This window comes from Microplitis mediator, chromosome 3 (assembly GCF_029852145.1).
Source record: "Microplitis mediator isolate UGA2020A chromosome 3, iyMicMedi2.1, whole genome shotgun sequence".
Classification (NCBI taxonomy): Eukaryota; Metazoa; Arthropoda; class Insecta; order Hymenoptera; family Braconidae; genus Microplitis; species Microplitis mediator.
In genome coordinates this window covers 18,688,327-18,702,114 of record NC_079971.1, presented here as the reverse complement: position 1 = coordinate 18,702,114, position 13,788 = coordinate 18,688,327, and the positions used below count along the sequence as shown (strand labels likewise).

General features: G+C 33.8%; 1 protein-coding gene across 1 annotated transcript; it reads right to left on the bottom strand.

Annotated features, from left to right (window-relative positions):
- Positions 1–9,873: 9,873 nt before the first annotated feature.
- Positions 9,874–12,414, bottom strand: LOC130665438 (nibrin-like). Its single transcript, XM_057465825.1, has 2 exons — positions 10,577–12,414; positions 9,874–10,305 (listed from the first exon to the last, which is right to left on the bottom strand). The coding sequence occupies exons 1-2, from the start codon at positions 12,276–12,278 to the stop codon at positions 10,007–10,009; spliced, it is 2,001 nt and encodes a 666-aa protein (XP_057321808.1). The 5' UTR covers positions 12,279–12,414; the 3' UTR covers positions 9,874–10,006.
- Between the last annotated feature and the right edge of the window lie 1,374 nt (positions 12,415–13,788).

Sequence of the window (13,788 nt, the reverse complement as noted above, 5' to 3'; positions counted from 1 at the left end):
TCAGTGAACTGCTAAAATAGAATAAATAAAATTAAGTACTTATTAAAAACAATTTTTTAAATATAATTTCTTGAAACTGAAAAGTGAAAAATAATTAGTTTTATCGTGAAAAGTTAAAAGTGAGAAATAAATCTGAAGATAAATTATCAATTTCATTGTAAAACATTTTATCATCAGTGACGTCAATACAAAATTGCAGTTACCATTGACCAGCCACCACTCTCTCAGGGGTTTTTTGTGCGTTTCCCTCTGAGCGAAGGACAGATGTCGGAGTTGGGTGATTCCAGTTGTCGCACAAGTAAATCTCTGCGAATCACGGGCATTTAAAAAGACTAAAAATTTTCGATCGAGTTAGACACTTCAAATCCAAGTCAAACGAGAAGGAATATTTAAATGTTAACATCCGTATTCAGCTTCTATAGGCAATTCTCAATTACCATCAAAAATATCTACAAGCAGGAGTTCATCGCCACCTACAATATCTACAAGCAGGAATTCATCGCCACCCACAATATCTACAAGCAGGAGTTCATCGCCACCGACAATATCTACAAGCAGGAGTTCACCACCATCCAACGATCTACAAGTGCCACATCTACTACATCAGAATAAATTTCCATCGCAGTATTAACATAAGTACCTTAAATATTGTAAACCATAGATATAAGAATTGTCGTAATTTTAAATTTCTCTTGAGTGACCAGTAGTAAATAAGTAATTTACCGTAAAATCAATTTCAACCCATATAAATACATAGATATATATATACATATTTACCAATCAAAATGCCACCTGCACGTAGTACACGTAGAGCAAGTCGTCGTAACGATCCCGTCGCTACCCCACCCGTTCGAGTCACGCGTCGGCAAAATCGTAATAACGACAATGATAGAGCCGAAGTACCAGATAATCAATTAAATAACGATCCGGTAATTGTCCCCCCACCTCCTGCGCCGGCTGCCGTATCAATCGCATCGACCAGTTCAGACGCGGGTTCGTCTAATTATAATGTCCTATCGAATGCTTCAGATATTGAAATCACCGCTAATTCATCATCATATATGAACTTGAAACTAGCTATCGATCTTGTCCCGCGATTTGACGGTAGATCTAGTACATTGTCAAAATTTATTAAGCAAAGCAAACTTGCAGATTCTTTAATCCACCCCCGGGATAAAATTAATTTACTCGCGTTAATCCGGAATAAAATTGAGGGTCAAGCAGACCAGTTGATCGCGAATCGAAACGACCCTGAAAATCTTGACGAACTGATTAGCCTCTTAAAAAACTCTTTCTCACGGACATTTGACGTAGAACATATACATGATGAACTAAAGGGTTTAAAACAAAGAGACAATGAGACTATCGAGTCATACGGAGCTCGAGTCAGTGAAATTCTGGGCCGTGGTATGGAAGCCATAAAAGAAAAATATAAAACTTCGGAAGCCGTCGGTGTTAGGGTTCTTTTAAATCACGCCGCTATTACGGGATTCACGCGCGGACTTCAGAGTTCACTTTTAAGTTCGCTTATTACTCGAGATGAGCCGGACTCGTTAGCTAAAGCAATGAATATCGCGTCACTTCTTGAACGAGAAGCAGAAAATCGAAAATCCTTATTCGGTTCGAATCAACATCAACATCCACCTTATATCAGAGCTCATAACCGGGGAGCTAGAGTCAACTCCATTATCGGGAACAGAATATTAAAATGCTTTCATTGCGATCAGCCGGGTCACTTGAAAATAAACTGCCCTGATTGGAAGCAGCAGAAACAGCGTGAACCGCGAGACCAGGTATACTGTGACTTTTGCTCTAGACGCGGTCATATCGAAGACAATTGTTTTAAGAAAGATCCGAGTAAACGCAAGACCAGTAAATACTATAGACCCAACACTGAACAAAATGATTTAAACGCGAACAACGTTCCGCGGACGAACGCAACTCGGAACGGCGAAGTGATCCTGCGTTCACAATCAACCGGATTAATTACCAACTAAAAACAGATCAAACTGCAGAATTACCGGTAATCACTCTGAATAATAATCATCTCTTAAATAATCAAGCTTGTTTTCTTATTGACACGGGAGCTCAATTAAATCTAATTAAAACAAATGCCATCAGCTCGGATATACGCATCAATTCTAATATAATTTATAATCTCACCGGGATCGGGTCCGGAACGATACGTACCGTCGGCGAGACAGAGCTCATGGTACGTGAGATACCGATAAAATTCCAGGTAGTTCAGAGCACGTTCCCGATCGAACAATCCGGTATACTCGGTACTCCATTCCTACGAAAACAAGAGGCTCAATTAAATTTTAAAAACGATTTATCGGGAAATTTAATACTAGGTAACGAACAGATAGACTTTTACGGACATACATCACATTATTTACCTCCTAGAACAAAAAAATTAATAACTATTAAGATAAAAAATGACAGGAAAGAAGCTGGTTATATCGAAAAAATAAATGCTGGACCTGGAGTTCATCTAGGTGAAGTTCTAGCTACGCCAAAGGACGGATACGTCAAAATTTTTGCGATCAATACCTTGACCAGCGCAGTCGATCTAACAATTCCGTCGGTAGAAATCGAAGATTTTGAAGCGTTGCCCCCGTCTCCTCGAACGGCGCGTACGGGATCTCCCAAGAACGTAACTGACCAAGCAGCAGCTCAACGATTCGCCTTGTTAACTGAATCTCTTAACCTCGACAATCTAAACGAAATAGAAAAAATAAGTATTTTAGAAATAGTGAAACAATTTTCATACCAATTTCACCTTCCGGGCGACAAACTTCAGGCTACAGACGTGACGAAACATAAAATTATTACGACGGACGAAGTACCAATAAATACAAAACAATATCGGAATCCGCAGGTACTCAAAAATGAGGTACAGAAACAAGTAAACGAGCTTCTTTCGTCTAATATAATTCGAAACTCAGACTCTTCCTACAACTCACCGGTTTGGATTGTTCCTAAAAAACCCGATTCATCAGGTAATCCGCGGTGGCGCATGGTAATTGACTACCGCGGGTTAAATGATAAAACGATCAGTGACGCGTACCCACTTCCAAATATAACCGATATCCTCGACCAGCTGGGTGGCGCGAAGTATTTTACCATCCTCGATCTTGCTTCAGGGTTTCATCAGATACTGATGGACCCCGACTCACGGCATAAAACAGCATTTTCTACCCCCTACGGTCATTATGAATTCAATCGCATGCCATTTGGGCTGAAAAACGCGCCCGCGACATTCCAACGGCTTATGGACCGTGTACTCACCGGGCTCCAAGGAGTCGAAATGTTCGTGTACATGGACGACATTGTTGTATATTCCATTTCTCTGGAAGAGCATTCGCGGAAACTAAAAAAATTGCTAGCTCGTCTACAAAATGCTGGTCTCGCTTTATCACCAGAAAAATGTCACTTTCTTCAAAAGGAAATAGTATATCTGGGTCATCTTATCACACATGAAGGAGTTAAACCTGATCCGCAAAAAATTCGTGCAGTTAAAGATTTTCGTGTCCCTAAAAACAGAAAAAATATCAAATCATTTTTGGGATTAGTGGGTTATTATAGACGATTCATAAAAGACTTCGCGAAAGTAGCGAAACCATTAACGCGTCTTTTGAAGAAAGACATAAAATTCGACTGGGGCGATGCCCAGCAAAAATCATTCGAGACTCTCAGAGACACAATTTGTACTCAACCCGTACTCCAATATCCTGACTTCCAACAACCGTTCGTAGTAACTACCGATGCGTCAAATTTCGCACTCGGTGCCGTATTGAGCCAAGGGCCAATAGGTAAAGACCTCCCGATCTCTTACGCGTCACGGACCTTATCAAAATCGGAAATTAATTATTCAACTACCGAGAAAGAACTTCTCGCGATAATTTACGCCGTTCGACACTTCCGACCGTATCTTTATGGACGTCGATTCACTTTAGTAACCGATCACCGGCCACTCCTGTGGCTCCACAATACTAAAGATCCCGTTTCTAAATTGTTAAGATGGAGAATCAAATTAAATGAATATGATTTCGAAATAGTTTTCAAACCAGGTAAAATTAATTCAAATGCTGACTCTCTTTCACGTAATCCAGTTGACAGCATAACAGACGAAACTTTAAAAGCACAAATTAATTCAGATAAAATACTTAAAATCAGCTCTAGAGGTCTGGAATCGGTACTTGACTGCGCAGACAAGATACCAGTTGTAGATCTCGCCACGAGTGAAAATGTCGAGACAGAAAAGAATTCATTTTTAGCAGAGGCATTTGTTGGTTCAATTTTTCTCGCGGAGAAACCCTTTTTGACTGATGTAGACATAGAGATAACGAGTAAAAACAGTTTAAGTGCAACTCCAACGTGCTCGAAATTAAGTAAAGGGGTCCAGCACACATATCCGGAACCTCGATACAGCAGAGATCGTAACAGCGGAATGTGGTGCGGACCAGGTTCATGTAATAAGGCTCTCCACGTTCGTTCGGAACCTCAGCTCTTAGGAGACTGTAACAGCGAGCTCTCGTGGAAGTCAAATTTAAGTAAAGATGGTTTACACACATATCCGGAACCTCGATACAGCAGAGATCGTAACAGCGGAATGTGGTGTGAACCAGGTTCATATGATAAGACCTTGCACGTACATCCGGAACCTCAGGCCACAGAAGTCTGTAACAGCGGAGTACGGTGGTGCGAGGCAAGTGATAAGAGCACGCTGGAGGTTTGCCAGGCAATGTATAGAAAAAGAAAACTAGATGACGTAATTGACGATAGTACAAACCATAAGCAGACGAAAAATACTTACCTGGAGATTCGAAAGATCTTAGCCATAGTCCCATTACGATTTTCCTATACTAAAGACAGTTTAATTTTGCGTAAAGATAACATCATCCAATTTATATCAGCAGACTGTACACATATACCTAAATCGAGTAGAGAGTTACTCCAGCAAGGCGTGTTTACTGTGGAAGAACTACTCCAACACCCGAGAAACGTGGGAGAAGCTCTTGCCACTCGGTGGAATGTAAATTACATTTTTCATTTAATAATTAAAAACACTAGAAACGAGCGCGCGGATATTGGTAACGTAGAAAGTAGTATCGCAGCCTTAAAACATCTAATGGAGCATGTAAACGTGAAAACCGCAAGTCTTTCTAAAGCACAAAATGAACACTCTCAGCCTTTCTGGAAATTGTTAGAACAAAACCTCAAAGATAAATTCGCGAATGAAAACTATAATTTCACGATTTGTACGGGCGAAATCAGATTCCCGCCGGTAAACGAGCAAAAGAATATTATTAAAGAATATCATAATTCGGTAGTCGGAGGACATTTTGGAGTCAGGAAGTTATACAATCGCGTTCGGGAAGATTTCTACTGGAAAAATATGAAGAACGATATAGAAAATTTCGTCCGAACTTGTAATAGTTGCCAATCGAACAAACTAGTACGCGTAAAAACTAAACAGCCAATGAGGATAACCGACACCCCAGAGGAAGCGTTCGATAAAATACAAATGGATATAGTGGGTCCCCTACCTGTAACCCTTGACGGAAACCGCTATTTATTAACTATCCAGGATAACTTGACAAAGTACTCTGATGCGATCCCCATCCCGAGAATGGACTCAGTAACGGTCGCTACCACCTTTGCGAAACATTTTATTGCACGGTTCGGATGCCCAAAAGCTATCCATACTGATCAAGGTAGTAATTTTACCAGTCAGATGATGAAGACCTTCTGCCAAATCTTTAAAATCAATCAAATTAAGTCCACGGCATTCCACCCGCAATCACTAGGGTCTCTCGAGCGAGCCCACCACGTATTCATCCAATATCTAAAACACTATTGTAAAGATGAAGATTGGGATCAATGGATAGTGTTTGGTATGTTTTCATACAATACCTCAGTTCACGAATCCACCGGTTTTACACCTCATGAATTAATATTCGGGAAAAAGGCTCGTATTCCTTCAGAATTCGCCAAAGAAAAGATCCCAAAGACATATATACAGTATTTTGACGACCTTTTTAATAAGATTACTATTACGCAGGCCACTGCCGCGGAAAACCTTCAAGCCGCTAAAAATCGTTCCAAAGCCTATTATGACAGAAACCAAAATCCGAAAACCTTCAAGGTCAATGATCTCGTATATTTATTAAAAGAGCCGAGACTGTCGAAGTTCGATCGCCAATGGGACGGTCCCTATGAAATAATTGAAGTATTTGATGACTTAAATGTAATGATAGCTCTAAACAATAATAGAACGAAAATAGTACATACCAACAAATTAAAACTTGCCCATATCCGCCTCGAGGATAACCCAAATAGTTCAGACGAGAGCAATGACGAAGCGTAAAATAAAATAAATTGTAATTCGCGTAGATTAGGAATAAACTGTTCTGAGTGCCTGCGCGATATCATTTGTATCTGTGTGTGCAAAGTAGTTAAATGTAATTCATCATACACGGGATAAAAAGCAATTTTGATGCGACCTAAAAAATAAAATTAATTTAATTTAGCCCTAAGTAAAGTAGGAAATTAATAAAAAGCAATATCTTAAAATTAAAATAAGCTAGGTGTTTCGACAAATGTAAACAAATGTTCAGGTTATGGTATTTAGACAACAACATTGTAATTAAAAACAAATTAATTGTACTAACCTTATCTTTAGAACATGAAACGTAATGTTAAGATATACATTTAATCTTCATTTGTGATTTTTTTAAATGGATGTGCTTTTGTGATCAATTGTAATGTCAAGTACATGTGTATGTTTTGATCTCTCGAGAGAGTATAAAGCTGTTACTGTATGTAACACCTTTAAAATAAGGGGGAAGGTGTGATGTCCCATCGCGATCCACCTGCCCGATCGAAATGACCCCTCGCGGAGTTAACAAACAATCTCTTACGCGGGTTATTTAAATATAATTATATTTAAATAAATCGTGGGAAATTCTTGGGTTTTTCGGAAGTAATAAATAAGAGTAATAAAACATCTGGTCACTCGAAGCTTGTTTAAAATAAAATTATAAACGAAAAACCATAAAAGGAACTTATGTTTGAAATCCTTTGTTCGTTAAAATTAAGAGAAAGTTTTGTAGACATTTGTAAGTTATTTATAAAAATTCCGTGTATTTTGTAGTTAAGTAGTTTTAGAGATTCAAGTACCCTGCCATAAATTTTAATAAGAAAATTTCTTAAAACTGTTATGTATAAAAAACTTGAGTAATGGAGGGTAAGCCGATTAGAGACCGCAATAAAATTCGAGCGGTCCAAACATCTGTAAGGGTGAAAGCCTTGGACCTAATGGCGGGAAATACCACATGACTCCAGACAACGTAGCAACTGTAGAAAAGGATCGACCAAGCCACGGAACGGAGGATTCAACCTCGAGGGGCGGAGATACTCTGTGACGTCATGAGGCCCCGACTACGTCCCCACATCAGCCAATAAGAAAACCTTACCCCGCCATAGTCTCCAGGGCTGACGCCCCTTCTAACTTAGAATAATTTTAAGATTGATTTTGTAAGGCAGAATTAGCCAGAAGCTCGAGCGCGAACGTCGTTGTACTAAGCAAAGATATACTTACAATTAAAAATTGTTCAACCAACTTAGAAAACCTCGTTTTTTCTGAACAGCCTTTCACCAATTCATAATCAACCTACCAGAGCTGAGTATTTAAATACTCCCGGGCGAAGTGGCCCTAGTATACGCTAATTAATTTATAGAGAATTAATTAATCGACCTCCCGATAGGTGGAGGTCATAACACTTTATTTTATGGCTTGAACTATTTAGTTCATATAGCCGTTTGTGTATTGTGCTTTAGATCGCGCGGGATTTTTAAATGTCGAGTTTTGATTTTCTTAGGAAGTTGTAGGATGTATACGTGTTGTGCAGATGGAGTTTTTAAAATGGAATTGATGTCGATAGGTGGGATGAATTTAAGAATTTTTAAAGTCTTGAGGAGCACTGGTTGATTGGTTTCGAAGCGGGGGCATTCCCAGAAGATATGATTAGAGACTAGACCTAGAGTAGTAGAGGAGTAAGTAGTCTAGCATTCATGGTTCTGTTATAGGTTGTACTCAAAATAATATTCTAATATTGGTAGATGTCGCAGAGTGTACTGAGTATACTGTGTTCTCTTGTTCTTTAAAATGTTGAAATTACATGAATTTAAAGGCATCTTAGCAAAATTTTTCTGTTTTTGAAATTTATCACTAGTTAAATTAATAATTAATTGATGTAACGGGATCGAAGTCCAACTCCGTTTTTCAAAAGGACGTTTCTCACCTATTTCAGGTATACACGCGCTGCGAAACCTCGATTTCCTCCCTAGACGACATCCTTAATCGAAAAATAAAATCAAGTGACGCAAGTGACTCAAGGTCCCAGACAGTATTCAAATCAGAATGACTGCTTAACGACGTCTTTTTAAAGGCGTCCTCAAGAAGTCTTATGATGACTTCTTAAAGGTGTCATTTTTAAGAACTCTTAATTAAGAGTTCTTGAAGACTCCATAAATAAGACGTCAGTTTTGTGACGTCTAAATGTATTCTTTTTTAAACTTCTTTATGAAGTCAAAATTAGGAGTTCCTTAAGAGGTCATGGTAAATTCATACTGTAGTCTTATTTCCCTATCTAAAAATTCCCATAGAATCCACTCAACTGCGACAAAAACCGCATAGAAACCAATACAGCCTGTAGGATTCTATACAGTTTTTGTCGCAGTTGAGTGGATTCTATGGGAATTTTCGGATAGGGCTGCGGACTCAGAAAAAAGAACTCTTTGAGAACTCTTTTTAAAGACGTCTTACTGAGTTCGACTCTAAAAAAAAATCCTCTCCATCCCAGATTAAAAAAATTCATTGAATGGAATTTAAAAAGATGAAATATGAATTTATTTCAATAATTTCAATTCCTCGATTTTTTCTCCGCATCGATGAAACTAATTCACCTCGATTCTTTTCAATGACTAAATAATTATTGAATTTGTGGTCTCGTAAAAAATTCAAAATAATTAAAATATATTGAAATTCCTGAATTTCTCTGAATTCATTTCAATCGGTAAATAAAACTAAATTTCTGGTCTCGTCTATAATTAAAAATAATTAAAATGAATTCACGACGTTGAATTCTTCTCAATTCATTCTAATCAGTAAATACTTTGAAAATTTAAATGAATTCAAAAGTATTAAATTAATTTCAATTCTTTTCAATTAATTTTTTTAATCAGAGATTCGTAACCATTTACCCAAATAAACCTTTTAGCTAGACCAATAGTCAACGTAAAGCAGATATTTCACGTATGCGTGAGATCAAAAATTGACTTCGATGAGAACTCTCTAGGTGATCAACATTTTAACTCACAAATTGATATGAAACATTTGACATCTCGATAACGTCTAGTATACATCAAAAATTTAATTTCAATTTTTTTTCTCTACCCCACACGTAAAATTACATATAAACTTGATGTAAAATAGCAGCTTTACTTTCACGTCAAATTTATATGCTATTTTACCTATAAGAGAGCTTAAAACCAACTGAAATTTTTTATATATACCGTACGTCATCGAGATGTCAAAAGTTTCATTTCAATTTCTGAGCTGAAACTCTGGTTTCCTGTAGTTGCGAACGAGCTATTATCCACATGTTCAGTCCCTGATGAATATTCTACTCTTTGAGCGTAGCCTCTTTGATTTTATGAGACAAATCAGACATGGATTCCTTGTCTGTCAGTTAAATTAATAACTATTCAACTTTTCAAATTATTTCATCCAAACACCATTCGCACACTAGTATTAAAAAAAAGAAAATTAACGATAAGTAAATCAAAATACGCTAATTAAAAATATTTGTTTAAAGAATTTCATATAAATATTAATTATTAAAATATAAGAAAATCAATACAAAACAACATAGAAAGTTTTAATTATTTAGTTATATGTAATAGTAATAATAATAATTATATTAACAGTAATATCTTTTTACGTCCTTTGCTTTGGATCCCACACGTACATATCTTCACGTTTCAATCTTCTTTTTGGTATACAACATTGATTTTTCCTACATTGATTTATTTTCAAATTACTTGCACTGCTGCCATCAATTTGTCTTCCAATGTATACGTATTTTACTATACCATTTTCTTTATCTCTTGTTCCTTCATCATGGGTTATTTTTTTTCTCTTCTGTCCTCTTTCTTTACTTTGTAAGTTTGAATTATCCATCCATATATTTGAGACATTTGGTTTAATATCATCGTCGCTATCCACAACTCGAGACTCTAAATAAAAAAAAAAATTTTCTTCATCATTATCATTAACAATATTAATTTTATACGATCCTGAAGCTAGCAGACAATTAAAAATTTTTTGATTTTTTTTTTTAACAATTAAATTTGAAGAAAAAAAAAACTAAAAATATGCACATGTAGAAAATTTAAAAGACTACAAGTGCAATTTTTTCAAATATTTTTTTTTTCATAATTTATCGTTTTTTAAAAAATCCAAAAACTATTAAACGTCGGCTAATTTCAGTATCATTAATTTTATTACCTTTATGTTGTGAAGTATTTGACAAAATGTCCCAGACAGTTTTATTTTTATCGTCTTCTTCATCAATTGATTTTCTCTTCCTCGTTTCAGGCTCTTGCTTTTTTCCATTATCAGCATCAACTACAAAATTATCACCTGTATCTTTATGTTTATTTTTACGTAATCTCTCAATTTCGTTTTCACGTAAATTAACTGCAGACTTATCTGTTTTTTTATTATCGATTAATTTATTTTTTTTTAAGGCTTCTGGAATTTCAAAATTTCCATCATCCATTTCAATGTCATTATTTTTTTTTGCACGCGATTCTTTGACTTTTATTTCAGCTGATGATTTTTGTACTACCGCTGGCTCGGCAGTTTTTTTATTTTTATTATCATTAGCAATTGATATTTTATCCAACGATTCGGGAGTTTTATCTTTACCCCCAACATCATGATTCTTCTTACGTAATTCTGTATTTTTTAAATTTCTTGAAGATGATTCTGATATATCTTTAAATTTATCTATTTTTTCAAGATTTTTTTTTTTACCATCAACGTTGACATTTAATTTATTTTTTGGTACAAGTGGATTCTCAATTACTGAAGAATCCAGTGGCACAGATTCAGGAATAATTCGCTGACTTTTTAAAACTTTAGGTAAAGTATCCAAGTCCTGCGTATCCTGAGCCACAATAGGAAATTTCTCTTTATTTTCTTCAGCTGTCGATTTTGTCGATTTAAATAATTTCCTGTATTTAAATTTTGGATTACAATATTTTTCAGTTGAACAATAAAAAATAGCCAGTGCGATTTCAGTTGATGGAATCGTACGTAATTTATTTCGCGCCAATTCCATGGAAATTTTTTGAAAATGTTCAAAAGAAGATGACTGAGTTTCAATATCATCAGATGGCTGAACAATAATAACATTATCATCAACAGTATCTTCTACTTTAACTGATTCATCAAAAACAAAAGATCTTCCACCGGCTAATCTAATCATAGTTGAATACAACTCGCGCTGTATTTTTTCAAAATGATAAAAAATAAGACCATTAAAAATTTTCTTTCGCTTTAAATTTGGCGACAACGTTGCTTGTTTATCATCCAAAAATGAATTATCTAAAGGCGGCAAATATTTTTTAAAATCTGGAATTGTTCCTGTTTCTTCATTAGCTTTCAATACATCATCCCAATAATTAATATTGACAATCGGAATTCCTGATGCTAAAGCACAAGCAACTTTTTCAGTTATTCCTGTTTTAGTTGTTGTCAAATGTGTGCACTCATCAGACCACGAATTTAAAATTTTACCGCCGATTTTTTCAAATGTATTTTCTAAATTATTTTTATCATTACCCTGAACACGTGAAATTAATACATGATATTTTATTGCTGGCTTATAAATTAATGAATAAATATGATTACGTAAACCAAAACGTATTTTATCATTATTTTTTATATTATAACCTTCATTGGTAATTCGGAATGGTTCACTTTTTTCATCATCATTTAATAAAAATGTACCGTATTTTGAACCGATATCTTCTATAAATAATTTTTCAGTATTATCTACTGTAATAACTTGTAATTTAGCATGATTACGACTTATTGAAGCATCGTTTGACAATACGATATCTGTATTACTGCGTCCAAATGTTATTGTATCTCCACTGTTTAGTTTTTTAATATTTTTACTGCTATCGACTAATAACCACATGTTTTATCATTAATTTTTTAATAATTGACAGCTTGATTAATTTTATTATTTGATATTTAATCGATAATAATTTAAATGTATAATTGTTTGTTTACAACACGACCGATGTAATGGAATACTTGGAATATTTCTAGGTTAATAACAACAGAATGTGTAGTATAAAATTTATTACCAACTGAAGATCAATTTGTTGATTTATAATTTTCTTAATTATCAACATTTTAAATTTCAAAAATTTTATGATGAATGTAAATGTAGCAGACACAAGAACAATTTTTTAATTACATGTAAAAAAATTAAATAATTAAAACAATAAAATTTAAAGAAATGCATGTACTGATTTTTGAATTGTCTAAATGTGCATTTTTTTATTTTTATTTTATAAACATTTTCTTTTATTATTTCAAAATTTTTAAAATTGTTGAATGTTCGCTAAATTTACTGTCTTATTTTATGAGTGTGAAATAGCTGACATTTGGTAATTTTTAAATTTTAGAATAAATAAATAAAATGTAAGTCCAATAAAAATTTGAAAAAAATTGTAATTAAAAAAATTTTAAAAGTCAGTACGCGCATTTTTTTAAATCTCATTATTTTAATTTATTTATTTACTTTAAATTTATAAATTGTCATGAGTGTGAATGTAGCAGACATGACAATTTATTAATTTTAAATAAACAAATTATGAAATTGAAAAAAATGCGCGTACAGATCTAGCATTTATCTAAATATGAATTTTTTATTTTTACTCCACTTAAATTTTATTCATTTATTCTAAAATTTAAAAAATTGCTAAATGTCAGCTACATTCTCACTTAGAAATTATCGCACATCTACTACACATTCACACTCATATTCTTATATTTTATGAGATTGTATACAAAGATATATTTTACTTATTTGTAGAATGAACTATAATAAATTTTTATCGTGTGTTATTTTAACGACAGTAAAAATAACAAATATCTAATAATTCTTTCATCAATAATTTTCAAATAAAAAAATTAAATATTTAAACTGAGTATGAATGTCTGATACATGAGATAATTTTTAAATTTTGAATAAATAAATAAATAAATAAAATATCTAAATACGCAGTTTTTAATTTTCAATTTTCTTACATTTTATTTATTGATTGAAAAATTTTAAAAATTGCCAATTGCGTCAGCTACATTTTCAATATTTAATAGAAGTTTTTAAATGCATATATTTGAAAATTCGTATTCTTTTAATTATTTGTGCAAAATATTCTACTTTTACATGAAAACTTCAAGTATTATAAATTTTATTGTAAATTAATAAAATTTGAATTATTATTATTCTGATTGAACTTTCAAATAGAGGCAACCAAAAATTTTTTTGATTTTCAAAAAAATAAACACAATATTAGAAGAAAATAATTTAAAAATCAAAATATATAACCGAAATCTAAAATCGAATCTAAAATATACAATTGAAATAAATATCAAAATATTTATTAACAATTTGATTTTAGTAAATTTTTTAAATA

Excerpts from the sequence above, each read along its gene's own strand:
- LOC130665438 (XM_057465825.1), bottom strand. The coding sequence starts at position 12,278 with ATGTGGTTATTAGTCGATAGCAGTAAAAATATTAAAAAACTAAACAGT. Across the intron at positions 10,306-10,576 it reads AAATACTTCACAACATAAAG|AGTCTCGAGTTGTGGATAGC; the intron begins GTAATAAAATTA and ends TTTTTTATTTAG.